This window comes from Trichogramma pretiosum, unplaced genomic scaffold, assembly GCF_000599845.2.
Source record: "Trichogramma pretiosum strain Unisexual culture from Peru unplaced genomic scaffold, Tpre_2.0 scaffold8, whole genome shotgun sequence".
Taxonomy (NCBI): domain Eukaryota; kingdom Metazoa; phylum Arthropoda; class Insecta; order Hymenoptera; family Trichogrammatidae; genus Trichogramma; species Trichogramma pretiosum.
Window position 1 is genome coordinate 2003762 of NW_019641699.1, and position 12011 is coordinate 2015772.

At 33.3% G+C, this 12011-nt stretch overlaps 3 protein-coding genes across 13 annotated transcripts; 2 read left to right on the plus strand and 1 right to left on the minus strand.

Moving 5' to 3' along the window:
• The first annotated feature begins 338 nt into the window (after positions 1-338).
• LOC106653265 (ATP synthase lipid-binding protein, mitochondrial) lies at positions 339-5453 on the plus strand. 6 transcript variants are annotated; one of them, XM_014372654.2, is made up of 5 exons: positions 339-476; positions 2527-2616; positions 2785-2889; positions 3070-3175; positions 3747-5453. In XM_014372654.2, exons 2-5 carry the CDS (start codon positions 2569-2571, stop codon positions 3908-3910), a joined length of 423 nt encoding a protein of 140 aa, XP_014228140.1. In that variant the 5' UTR covers positions 339-476; positions 2527-2568; the 3' UTR covers positions 3911-5453. The 6 variants fall into 6 exon arrangements, with proteins under 6 accessions (XP_014228140.1, XP_014228141.1, XP_014228144.1 ...); XM_014372655.1 differs by lacking the exon at positions 339-476 and adding an exon at positions 1900-2006; XM_014372658.2 differs by lacking the exon at positions 339-476 and adding an exon at positions 2041-2147.
• A 1404-nt stretch (positions 5454-6857) lies between these two features.
• LOC106653022 (transcriptional adapter 3-B) lies at positions 6858-9140 on the minus strand. Its single transcript, XM_014372235.2, has 2 exons — positions 8265-9140; positions 6858-8186 (listed from the first exon to the last, which is right to left on the minus strand). Exons 1-2 carry the CDS (start codon positions 9121-9123, stop codon positions 7621-7623), a joined length of 1425 nt encoding a protein of 474 aa, XP_014227721.1. The 5' UTR covers positions 9124-9140; the 3' UTR covers positions 6858-7620.
• A 49-nt stretch (positions 9141-9189) lies between these two features.
• LOC106653023 (charged multivesicular body protein 2a) lies at positions 9190-11837 on the plus strand. Of its 6 annotated transcripts, none has more exons than XM_023462593.1 (6): positions 9190-9279; positions 9346-9606; positions 9941-10123; positions 10224-10399; positions 10471-10605; positions 10681-10879. In XM_023462593.1, exons 3-6 carry the CDS (start codon positions 9956-9958, stop codon positions 10877-10879), a joined length of 678 nt encoding a protein of 225 aa, XP_023318361.1. In that variant the 5' UTR covers positions 9190-9279; positions 9346-9606; positions 9941-9955. The 6 variants fall into 6 exon arrangements, with proteins under 6 accessions (XP_023318361.1, XP_014227726.1, XP_023318363.1 ...); XM_023462595.1 differs by lacking the exon at positions 9190-9279 and adding an exon at positions 9682-9734 and having other exon boundaries at positions 9288-9606; XM_023462594.1 differs by lacking the exon at positions 9190-9279 and adding an exon at positions 9682-9712 and having other exon boundaries at positions 9288-9606.
• The last annotated feature ends 174 nt before the right edge of the window (positions 11838-12011 follow it).

A 12011-nucleotide genomic window follows, 5' to 3' on the forward strand; every position in this document is an offset into this window, starting at 1 on the left:
AGGATAAAAAAGTGACCGTTGGGTGCTGCGAGTAAATGTGATTGTCATGAGTTCAAAGCGTCAATGCTACCTCATAATCACTGCTAAGCCGGACCAGAGAAGCTAGTCACTGCAGCGGTCAATAATGTCAGGCTGACAGCTGTCAATTAATGCCATGCGGCTCGATGCAAATTGCAGAAAAGCACAAAGTGCGACTGCACAGTCCGTCAGCGTGCAGTCAGCATTGTGGCTTTGTGCTTTGGTTTAGCATCTGCGCATCGAGTAGGTACGCGTATTTCCCCTGAGAACTCCAAGAAGCCCCACTCTTACTATATTCCCCCATTCGTTGAAACTCCGACTGCTTGAAGCGACACTGCTCCGTTATTCGTATACCTACCTCGTATGCCCGCTCGCGCCGCAGTTCTGCACAGCGATTTTTTTAACTACATTCCAAGACCAGTTCAAGTTTAGCCTATTAAATAGGAAAAACACTCGAAGTAAGTACCCGTTTTCACCAACAAAAAGTTGCAAATTATCAATTTGTTTGTGCAGTTACACACGCCCCGAATGCACGAAAATGACCGACGTGTCGCTTAAAGTGTAGTAGCATAACCAGTATGGCATGCTAAAGCCAACGAGCAAGTAGACAGGGCAAAATCAATTGTCTTGTAGGTTAGAACTTGCGCTTCTTCCATCGCCTGTGCGGCTGCAATGATCGTTCCCAACAGAAGTTAACTTCGCTTCTTTGACACGCTGCTCTTAAATAGGACGTATCATTTATTTCTGTCCGTAGCGTCAGACCGATCATCTCCATTTTCCGGAGCATGGTGATCTTTTGGGCATTGTGAAAAGTCGCTCTAATCGTAGGAAAAATTTATTTGTCCACCTCGTGTCTTTGCATGTGATGTCGAGGCAACTAGCTATTACCACATAACACGTTGGCAAGACGGCGTTTTGTCGCATTGACCACATAACCGCCCGTACTTATATCTTTCAGCGTACGAAAATAATCGATAATTTTGTCTGTCTTGCCGACCTACGTGTCTCATCTGCCTATTTTTTTATCTTCTGCTCTTTGCCAATGAACCATCGATAAAACCGATGAATGAATCCCATTAAATTTAACTAGTCGTTTATGTAAAATGTCATGTTAATTGTCTACTCGTTCAAGTGAATCTGATGATCTTGTAATATTTTACTAATATTCGTTAGAAATCAATGTTATAAGTATCATGAAACCCGTTGAATGTTGAATTTTTGAAGGCAAACGAAGGCTGTTGCCCTCAGCTATCATGTTCATTTCAACTACAGTTGATTCTGGGCTTGCACTGTGTTATCGATTATAAACAATTACTTTCGGTTCTAATTCATAAAATCATGTTTTTATGCACGTCACAGAGTCAATTTTTTCAATATAATAGTAAACTTGTTTGGCATATCAAGTACTCCCAGCGCAAATATTAAACACGTTCAGTTCATGATAGGTATGTCGACTAGGTGCAATTGTTAATGTTTAAAAGCTTCAATATGTATCAATAATTCGCGAATGTAGGGTCCATCTCGATCATTCATTCAGCCATTTGCTGATTCGCCAGATCACGAGACGATGAGTTATTCGTCGAGTAGCCACTAGTTAATTAAGTTTCTCTGTAGGCGGATTCATTTGGCTCCATGAGCTCTTTTGCCGTCCAGCGAAATCCCATTGCGAAAATTCATGGATACCGATTGCATTTTCAATGTTAACAAAATTTATTTGGTGGCTTTTCATCGAGTAAATTGCAAAATAGAGTCTCTATAGTGACGATAGTGGCGCCGGGTGCGCGCGCTCGCACTCCGCCTCTCGTGCTAGTCTATCACCTATGTATATGGAATATACGTACTGCTGCGACTGCCTGCTCTTTGCTATAAGCGGCCATTTTCTCTCTCTCTTCGAGGCGCCTTTTGCTTAGCAGCAGCAGCGCAGCAGCCGCACACGACACACATCACACCGGTGTGCACACTCTGTTGAAGATATCACCCGCGCGTGCGTAAGTATCCATCGTCGTCTAGAAAAGGCTCTCTTTACGTGGACTAACGCGTCGCGAGACTTTTTTCGGCCTTACGCTGCTGCTGATTCTGCACTGCTCTTTCCGTCCCATATTACCCGGGTGTGGTTCGACATTTGCAAAGTTCGGTAAAGAGCCCAAGGAACGACCCTCGTTCGACCCGTGCTCCCGTATAGAAATTCGTTCTCGTTACGTAACCTTCCAAGCTTGAGTGAATTAGTGTGTGACTGTGTGACTCTTTGCCTGACTTCTAAAGCTGCTTCGTTTCTGCTCGTCGTTTATTTCCGACAAATCTTTTCTTTTCATTTAGTTGCACCTACGGATAATTTCGTCCGGATAATTAGGTCGCGTTTTATTAGACTTTAATCGCGTAACTCTGTGACCTTGTATGTATGTGTGCGTGTGTACGTGTGAGCGAGCAAGACTGTGAGAACGAACGTTTAAAAGGGTTACGCTCACATAAGCATTCTGACTCGAGACTTATAGAATTTACTTGTTTCAGGTTTATTCCAAAGGAAGTACGAAGCCAACCTTCTAAGTCAACATGTTCGCTTGCAGCCGATTGATCGCCCCCGCCGTTGCCAGGTCCACCGTAAGTTTTTCCATAACTTTTAATCTACTAACATGGTATTCATTTTGTAGCCTAATGTCCATTCTATCATTTTGGTCGTTATGTAATGATGACACTTTGAACTTTTTTCCATAAAAATTGTCCTGAAATAGTTAAACGTCAATTGATCTTTTAACTAATATTTTTCAGCTGGTTGCTGGTACAAAGGCCTACGTCAGGCCTCTGAGCAGCGCGGTTCTCCAACAGAGCCAGACTTTCCAAAAACAGAAACAACAGACACCAGTGGTCAGTCTGGTAAGTTGACAATGATTTCTACAATATTTTTTCAGTTAAAGTTTAGAATGCTACTTTTTTTTATTGCATAACTTTGTGAGGGTTATGTAAGGGTAGTAGTGAAAATTAAATTCACCAATTAGCTTGTAGTTATCAGAATTTCTTGTAATATGAACTAAAATGATGTTATGCTCATTGCAGTCCCCATTGGTTCGTAACTTCCAAACATCCACGATCAGTCGTGACATCGACTCTGCAGCCAAATTCATTGGTGCTGGTGCTGCCACTGTTGGAGTTGCAGGATCCGGTAAGATATTATAAAACTAAACAATTGATCTCCTTTTAATCAATTTTTTAATTTATCATTAATAACAGATGAACATAAATTAACAGGTTCCTTACATACTGATTATGCAATACTTATATAACCTGTAAATTTTACTCTAACGCATACTATGTGATACCTTGCTTTTATACTTCCTATCTTATCACCATTCCCTTGTCTTTTCTCTCATTTTCAGGTATTGGAGTAGGTTTAGTCTTTGGAGGTTTAATAATTGGTTATTCAAGAAATCCTTCCCTCAAACAACAACTCTTTGCCTATGCAATCCTTGGTTTTGCCTTGTCAGAAGCTATGGGATTATTTTGTCTAATGATGGCCTTCATCATGTTATTTGCCTTCTGATTCATTTTATCATCACGACCATTCCTGTTTGAATTCCTTCCTCATATATATAGGAGTAACTAATATCCTTCATTCATTTATTATTTATTATCCTTTATCCTAAATACTAATTCTTTAAAAAATTTTTTTTTACTTAATTTTTCACAGCAATTGTAATGATATAATATAATAATAATACATCATATTTTTACAGGTGCTGGTATCGGATCTGTCTTTGGATCGCTCATCATTGGTTATGCCAGGAATCCATCACTTAAGCAACAGCTCTTCTCATACGCCATTCTGGGCTTTGCCCTGTCAGAGGCCATGGGTCTCTTCTGTCTTATGATGGCTTTCCTGCTCCTCTTCGCCTTCTAAGCCATGAATCATTTAAAAAAATACAAATAGTTCTAGTGCGTCACTGCCAAAACAGCTATCATTGATCTTGAATTAGGGTTTGTGATTGCTGTTTATGGTAATGCGGTACAGTCCATGATAATATTGAGGGGACAAACCCATGTTTTAAAGCTAAAATTGAGATATGTTAATAAATTTTAACTTTAAGTCTCCAAATAAATTTAGGAAGTTTTTATGTTCCTAAATGGGTAACACCATTTGTTTGTACTGGTATGAAATCCATCCATGCCATTTTTACCTCATATCCTTTGCTTTAAAGTTTCCTAAATAAATTATTGACTTGCCGCATGTTATATAAATCTAATACTCAATTTTTTAAGATCTGCTCTAAAAAAAGTTATCCAAGATTTTATTACATTTAGGTGTTCCAGATTTTTTATTTGAATGTACAATACATTTGCATCAGTGTAAACATGTGCAATTAATTTGTTAAAAAAACTTGGGAAGTTTTGGTTACACCTATACACCTAGGTAATAAATTTGAATTTTCATCAAATTACTAAGAAATTTGAGAACCTTGATAGAAATGAGTAACTTAAAAATTAATTAATGTGTTTATAAATTATAACATTACTTATGGGCTTGGAAAAAAAGCCTGCAGTAAAGAGTTTTCCATTTGTATAACATGTACATTGCAATAACATCTGTTCTCAATATCATCCTGAGAAATGACAAATGAACATTAAAATTTTATAAGTGAGGTTGAGCATCATACATTTCTACTCTTATCTACTGTAGTCATGGATGCAGAGACAATACCTGCTACCACACATGGGGAATTCAAACTTTTCTTTCATAACAGTAAATTTGTTGGAGCCTGATATGATTGATCAAAGTGATAGAGGCTTAGTTCTCTACAGTGATGGAAAATTATGATCAATGAAAGGCTTTACTTTGCATTAATAATATCGGCTTTTCGTCACTGTACACGAAACGTTAAAATTTAAAAATCGTTATATTATATAAATATGGGTTTGTCTCTTATGGGAATCAGTGACTTGTGCTATTTTAGTAAGGAGGAGTCTTAATGTCGCAACATCGAGGCGTACACGTACACGAAAAAGATCTTGACCATTTACTATTGACATTATCTCCAGATACTACTAGACAGCTCACTTGACTAGATACCATTAAATACATCATGGACTCACTGCTAGGTGTAGCATATCTCACATTGTTATGAAATCTTGTAAACCAATTATTAATAGAAAAAGAGGTTACCGAAAAAAAGTATCAAGAACGACAGAATAAAAGCATACCCCACTATTTCGCGCACGCATGTAACGCATTACGATAATTATAAATGCATACTTTAAAAACATCCCCAATGCAAATGCCACAAGTGTAAGGCAGGAAATTTGTTTTATTCATTATAATGTGATTTTTTTTGTTTTTGTTAACCGAGCGATTGATTGTTGTTGTGCTATTTGTCGCACGTTGTTGAGGTAACTCTTGGCGAAGAATCTGTACAGTGATATCAAATAAACATCTTTGTCGTGAGATATATAAATTTGTATTAATTATTCATTATCCTCATATCATTCGTTTAGTTATTAATTTAACTATTGTTTAATGAACTTATTAAATTCGTTCATTAGTAAAAATAAATCACCCAAACGATAATATTTTCGGGACTTACGAAATTTTCAAGGGGAAACACCGCTGTAGAATTTTTGGATAAAGCTGAAATTCTCGAATTTTTCGTGGGGCCACAAAAATATTTTAATGTGAGTCTTTGGGGATTAATAACATATGTCTTGAAGTACTTCCCAAAATTTTTTTATTGATTTTAACAGAATTGGAAGGATAGATCGTAAATTTACAAAAAACGATTTTTTCACTACCGGTAACATTTCTCGGATCCTAGGTCATCTAGAACAAAAAAAAAACCTCTTAAAGTTGAATGCTTTTTCTAGCGGGAAGTATCTACGATTTTAACCCAAAAGTGGAAATTGTGAAAATGGCCGCTTTCCAAAAAATTCGATCTTAGTCAAAAAATTTCACTGTAAATTGTTTATAAAAATTTTAAAAATAATTTACTAATTGAAAAACGGCTACGAACACTTCTGTTGAAAATGTTATTTTGAACCTTCAGTCACAATTTCAGCTCAATCCATACAGTACTCTCCGAAATTTTCTTCCAATAGTGCAGAAAAATGTTGTTCTGAGTAAAACGTGTCTAAAGTTTTTCTTACCCATTTGTTTCTTGTATACAACTGAATAGAAAAATTAAAAATAAAACATCATAAAAATATTCTTACTCTACAAAACCACATTGGCATCATTCTAGACACCTATAATGAGCTTTTTATTTAAAAAAAAAATAATAAATAAATAAATAAAAGAAAATTAAATGTCAAAATTGTTGATGTTTTTATAATAATGTCATAGTATAACTCAAGATTAATAATAACATTACCGGCACAATTTGAGTACCATAGTTTAATAGATAAATAATTTTTTATCATATGTCCCTGTTTAAAAAAAATCACTGGATTTCCAGTTGAAAAATCGAGCAGGATATGACTGGAAATCGAACTCGATTTAACTAGAAATCGAGCTGTATTTGACTGGAAATCTAGCTCGATTTTTGACTGGAAATCCAGCTCGATTTTCGATCTGAAATCTAGCTCGAGTTTTGAAAATCCAGCTCGAATTTTGGCCTTAAATCTAGTTTGATTTTTGATCTGAAATCGATCGATTTCCAGTCCAAAATCGAGCTAAATTTCTAGTCAAAAATCAAGCTAGATTTCAGTTTAAAAATCGAGCTGGATTTCGGATCGAAAATCGAGCTGGATTTCCAGTAAAAAATCGAGCTAGATTTCTAGTCAAATACAGCTCGATTTCTAGTCGAATCGAGTTCGATTTCCAGTCCAATCCTGCTAGATTTTCCAATTGGGAATCCAGCGATTTTTTTTAAACAGGGGTTGCATTAAAATAATTTAAAAAAAAATTTCGTTTTATTTTAGTCTTAGTATAATGCAATTCTGAATATATTTGATTGAATAACATATAAAGTTTCATGTAAATTTTTTTAACAGCATACTACTTGTAAGTAGTAAAATAAGTAGGAAAATATAGATTGAGAAAGTTATCCATTCATTTTGAAGTTATTATTTTTATTTCATAATCTGAATTTTCTTCATTTATAAAAAAACATAAATTCTAAAATGCCTAATTTTTAATACATACTGCGTTACTCATAATACCTTGCAGTAAAAAAATGCGTCATTTGGGAGTATGTAAGCAAATTAACATTGATCTCAAATTGGCCAAAATTATTAAGTGTCAAAAATATACATGTTTCATTTTATTAGCATTATATAAAAATGAAACTTTCATTTGAAGTGAATGATTTATGATTCACTTTTAGTACATGAAATACTTTTTTCATATAACTCTTAGCACAGACTAGAAAGATTTAGTTCAGTGCGTATTTAAAACTAGGAATAGACATTTTTTTAACTCAAAAAATGCAAAGTAGTTTATGAAAAATGTTATTTTTTAATTTTTGACAATGAATGTTCATTGCAATCATTAGATATAGCTCATTATTCAAAATCTACAATAAGAATCTTATTACAAATGTACATTAATATTTTAGTGAACCAAATAAAATCAAATTTGATAATAATTAATTGATATTTAAGTGGCACTATATTGTGAAAACACTAACATTGAGTATCAAGATTAGGTTTTACTACTACAGGTTCTCCAATATCATTTGGAGGCATAGAATTCAATTGTTCTAAAAGTTGTTCTCTTTCTTTGAGACTGGCCCATGCCTTTTCTTGATCTTTTTTAGTCAGTGGTACTTTTCTTTGTTTTGCTGCAACAAGTTTTGTATAATTTTCTACAACTTCATTGTCAACAGTTGATATTTTACGTTTTAGTTCTTGTCTTTTGCATTCATCTTTAGCGTGATGTAACAGTTTTTTTAATTGTTGTTCATTGTGACTAGACAATGCTATTAATTCTCTCTGGCATCTTTTAATTTCCATAAGAATTTCATCTTCTTCTGGATTTTTTTTTTGGGGTTCAGCATCAAGAATACCTTGTTCAACCAATTCTTTATGCATCCGCATTTCCAGATTCATTGAATTTTGAATAGATAAATCACGTAATACTGGGGGATCGCCATCTCTGAATAATTTATTATCTGCATTATTATTTGCCACATAAACATTTTCTTCTAGTAGAGCAGATACAAGTCTTTGAGTTAAAGGTCCTGATATTCCTATAAAAAAATAAAATAGTTATAACATTTTTTGAAAATTATAAGAAATGATCATCTCATTTAAAAATTTATTCATACCATTACTTTTTTTGTCCACTTTTGACAGCAGTCGAGTCACATCACTCTGTTTTTTCTTTTCTGTATTATTGGGATCTCTTCCTGCTTCTTCCTCTTGCATGAGTTCTTGTTCAGCCCACACCATAGTGTAATGCCTGCCAAGAGGCGGAATTTTTTTAAATTCCCCAAGATCACTATGATGAGCAATGAGATCTTGCAATAATTTTATATCTTCTGATGTAATATCACCACAATATGGTTCGACCGAAGCCCAAAATTTATTTAAAGTGTCATTTTTTGGTAGTAAAGATTTCCCATCCAACTTAGAACCTTCTACTCTTACAATTTCATGAGGATTTGGTACTACTTGAGTAGCTGAACTGCCAGCAGCTCTCTGTTTCATCAACTTTGTAGGTAATGGTGAATGTGACTTTAAACCAAGTTCTTTGGGTTTGAGTTTTTCATCTCTTGATTTTTTATCAACCAAAGTTAAACTTTTACTAGCCTTTGATCTTTTGTCCCTTTTTTCTTCTGAAACATTGAGATTGATGATTTCTTCATTTATCAGCCTAGAACGCACAACAGTAGCCGATAATAATGTTTCTAATTCATTTTGTAGTATATCCAAATCTTCCATAGTGATTCCTTCTTCAGCAGTTCGCTCAAGAATGCTGGTATAACGTGGAAGAAGTTTACTGTTGTCTATCATCTTAATAACAGGTAATGTTATTGTAGCTTCTGAACTGTCAGAACTGGAATGATCTGTTGCCAAAGGAGTACTTGGTTGTTGCAACTGTTGAGACAGTTTACCTCCACTCTCTCGAGAGGTACCAGATTTAACCATGGCTTTTTTTGAATTTTGTTTACCTTTTCCAGACATGATGATTATTTATTATTGACGAAAAGTGTAAAAAAACTAAAATACATCACAAGCTTGTTCACATATTCATCCTAGATAATCGTTGTAAACACAACACAAAATTAAGCTTTTCGTTTTCAGAAACAATGATATTTTCACAAGAATATATTTCAAATAGTAGGTATCAGAATCCAATTTTTTATATGTACTAAAAGTTATATGTTTTTTTCATAAACTTTTAAGTTTAACCAAAAAATTAAAGACGCACTAACTGAAACTGACTTATCGTCGAAGCGGACTTCTGTCTTCTGCACGAGGCAAGAGTGGGGGTCAAAATACTCGAGCGATCACAAACACAACAGAATGTAATATAGTGTCTATACGGACTTGTGCGTACGTAAAGTTATAGGTTTAGTCTTTGACGTGTTCATCAGACTGATTTTGTGAAGAGTGTCATCATAAGAAGGTTTTGTGTGTGTTAAAAAATCAAGTATTCTGCCAAATGTAAATTTTAATTTTCAAGAAAACTAATTTTAAAATATTAAGAACATTATTTTTAACCTGAATTATTACTTATAGTTGTTGACTACTGAAGGAAAATATCAAACAAGTAAGAATGAGTCATGTTCAAGGTATTATACTGTTAATGATAACTAACGTGACAAATTCTTACCTGTACTGTTATTTAATCATTGATAAAATTCAAAAAAATTATATCAGTTAAAATAACTGTGACTTTTAAATTGAGACAGTAGTACATAGTTAAAATATCATTTTAGTTGGGCTCAAGTACTATTTGAATGTTACTTGTTTGATTAATAGCAATACCTTTTTTTAGCTATAAACAAGAAAGATGGAGTGGCTTTTTGGTAAAAGAGTAACTCCAGAGGAGATGCTGCGGAAAAATCAAAGAGCCCTTAATAAGGCCATGAGAGATCTTGATCGGGAGAGAATGAGAATGGAACAACAAGAGAAAAAAATTATTCAAGATATCAAAAAGATGGCTAAGGATGGTCAAATGGTATATTTACTCATCTGTATTAAACAAAATAGAGATAAATGAATAATTCTCCTAAATAGTTTATATCTTATCTTAAATGATATACTTTTTGATAATTTAGGATGCTGTTAAAATTATGGCAAAAGATCTTGTAAGAACCAGGCGTTATGTCAAAAAGTTCATGCTAATGAAAGCTAATATACAAGCAGTTTCCCTGAAGATTCAAACACTGAGATCACAAAATACAATGGCTCAAGCTATGAAAGGGGTTACAAAAGCAATGCAGAATATGAATAAGTGATTAATATTATTTTACACAATTTTAATTCCAATTGCTTTTCTAATAATCTTTGCTTAAAAATTTTTAGGCAACTCAATCTTCCTCAAATTCAAAAAATTCTACAAGAGTTTGAAAAACAATCTGAAATTATGGACATGAAAGAGGAAATTATGAATGATGCCATTGATGATGCTATGGGAGATGAAGATGATGAGGAAGAAAGGTAATTTGATAATTACTTAGATGAGTTATTGAAGTAACTAATATTCATATGACTATCAATATTAATTTTTTTTAGCGATGCTGTTGTTTCACAAGTCTTAGACGAATTAGGTCTTCAGCTTAATGATCAGCTGTCTGGACTACCACAAGCATCAGGTTCTTTAAGTGTAGCTGGTTCAAAGCAACCAGTAGCTGCTGCTGCTGGAGCTGGCGAAGATCTTGCTGATGCCGATGCAGATCTTCAAGCTCGTCTTGAAAATTTACGTCGCGAGTAGTAGTAACTTGTTATTGATGTGAGTGACTTTCGAGTGGATGATTTATTTAGTGTACAGAATGTATAAACACTCTATACATATGGGCTGAATCACGTCAATCATGATGAACAGAAAAACAAAATTCAAATTAAGTAATTTTTATAGTGAGTTTAAGATAATTTGCAAATTTATTAAATTTTTTATACTTAAGTCAAAAGTTAAAAATAAATCAGAAATAAATGTTTAATTGAACAAATAATCTTAAATTGAAATGGTTACAAAGATCTTTTAAGTGTTTAAATCTTTGAGTTATTTTACATCTTCATTTTGTGGTATGCGTTTAGTTTGAATTTATTTTATGTTTGATTGTGGTTGATATGAATCATTTCTTATGTATATATTACAAATATTTATATATGCATTGTGATAAATTTTTTAGCTTATAAGAATTTAATTCTTGTTAAATTTTTTTTGAAAACTATAAATTCTCACTGCAATTTGAAAAGAATTGATAATTTTTTCTAGCAGCTTTTAGACAGGCAAAAATAAAAATTTCTATAAGCTATTACGTTTACATCATGTAAACAACTTTAAATCTGTGTGAAATGATAATAAGATCACGCTAAATCATTTAGTGTGTTTGCTTATTAATATCCAGCAATGCATAAGAGTAGTTGAGTACTATGAAAAGATTGATAAGGAGAACAGAACTTACCAAAAGCTTGAACTTATGCGAGCAATGCTTCTTGGGAAGCTTAATACTTATTTTTTAATAAAAATTTTATAATATTCATTATAATACTTATGCTGACCGCAATGAGTAAGTCTATCAGATTTTACAAAATAAACGATTTTAAGATTATATACTTACTTTTGATGATATTTTCATAATATTGTGTAATAATTATTACAATTCATATTATAAATAAAACTTGACTTTTATTTTGCTATGAACAGAATATAAAAACCGTTTAATGAATTTGTGTTTATATTATTTGTTCTAAACATCAATACTTGGAATCAAAAAATCTATAATAGTTTTGAGCCTTGTCAAACACATTACCATGATTTATGTATCATGTCATTATCTGTGAAATAATTATCATGTCTTAAATATTTTACAATGATTACATACATCAAGTCTGCATCATTT

Excerpts from the sequence above, each read along its gene's own strand:
- LOC106653265 (XM_014372654.2), top strand. The coding sequence starts at position 2,569 with ATGTTCGCTTGCAGCCGATTGATCGCCCCCGCCGTTGCCAGGTCCACC. Across the intron at positions 2,890-3,069 it reads AGACACCAGTGGTCAGTCTG|TCCCCATTGGTTCGTAACTT; the intron begins GTAAGTTGACAA and ends TGCTCATTGCAG. Across the intron at positions 3,176-3,746 it reads TGTTGGAGTTGCAGGATCCG|GTGCTGGTATCGGATCTGTC; the intron begins GTAAGATATTAT and ends ATATTTTTACAG.
- LOC106653022 (XM_014372235.2), bottom strand. The coding sequence starts at position 9,123 with ATGTCTGGAAAAGGTAAACAAAATTCAAAAAAAGCCATGGTTAAATCT. Across the intron at positions 8,187-8,264 it reads AGTGGACAAAAAAAGTAATG|GAATATCAGGACCTTTAACT; the intron begins GTATGAATAAAT and ends ATTTTTTTATAG.
- LOC106653023 (XM_023462593.1), top strand. The coding sequence starts at position 9,956 with ATGGAGTGGCTTTTTGGTAAAAGAGTAACTCCAGAGGAGATGCTGCGG. Across the intron at positions 10,124-10,223 it reads TGGCTAAGGATGGTCAAATG|GATGCTGTTAAAATTATGGC; the intron begins GTATATTTACTC and ends TTGATAATTTAG. Across the intron at positions 10,400-10,470 it reads GCAATGCAGAATATGAATAA|GCAACTCAATCTTCCTCAAA; the intron begins GTGATTAATATT and ends AAAAATTTTTAG.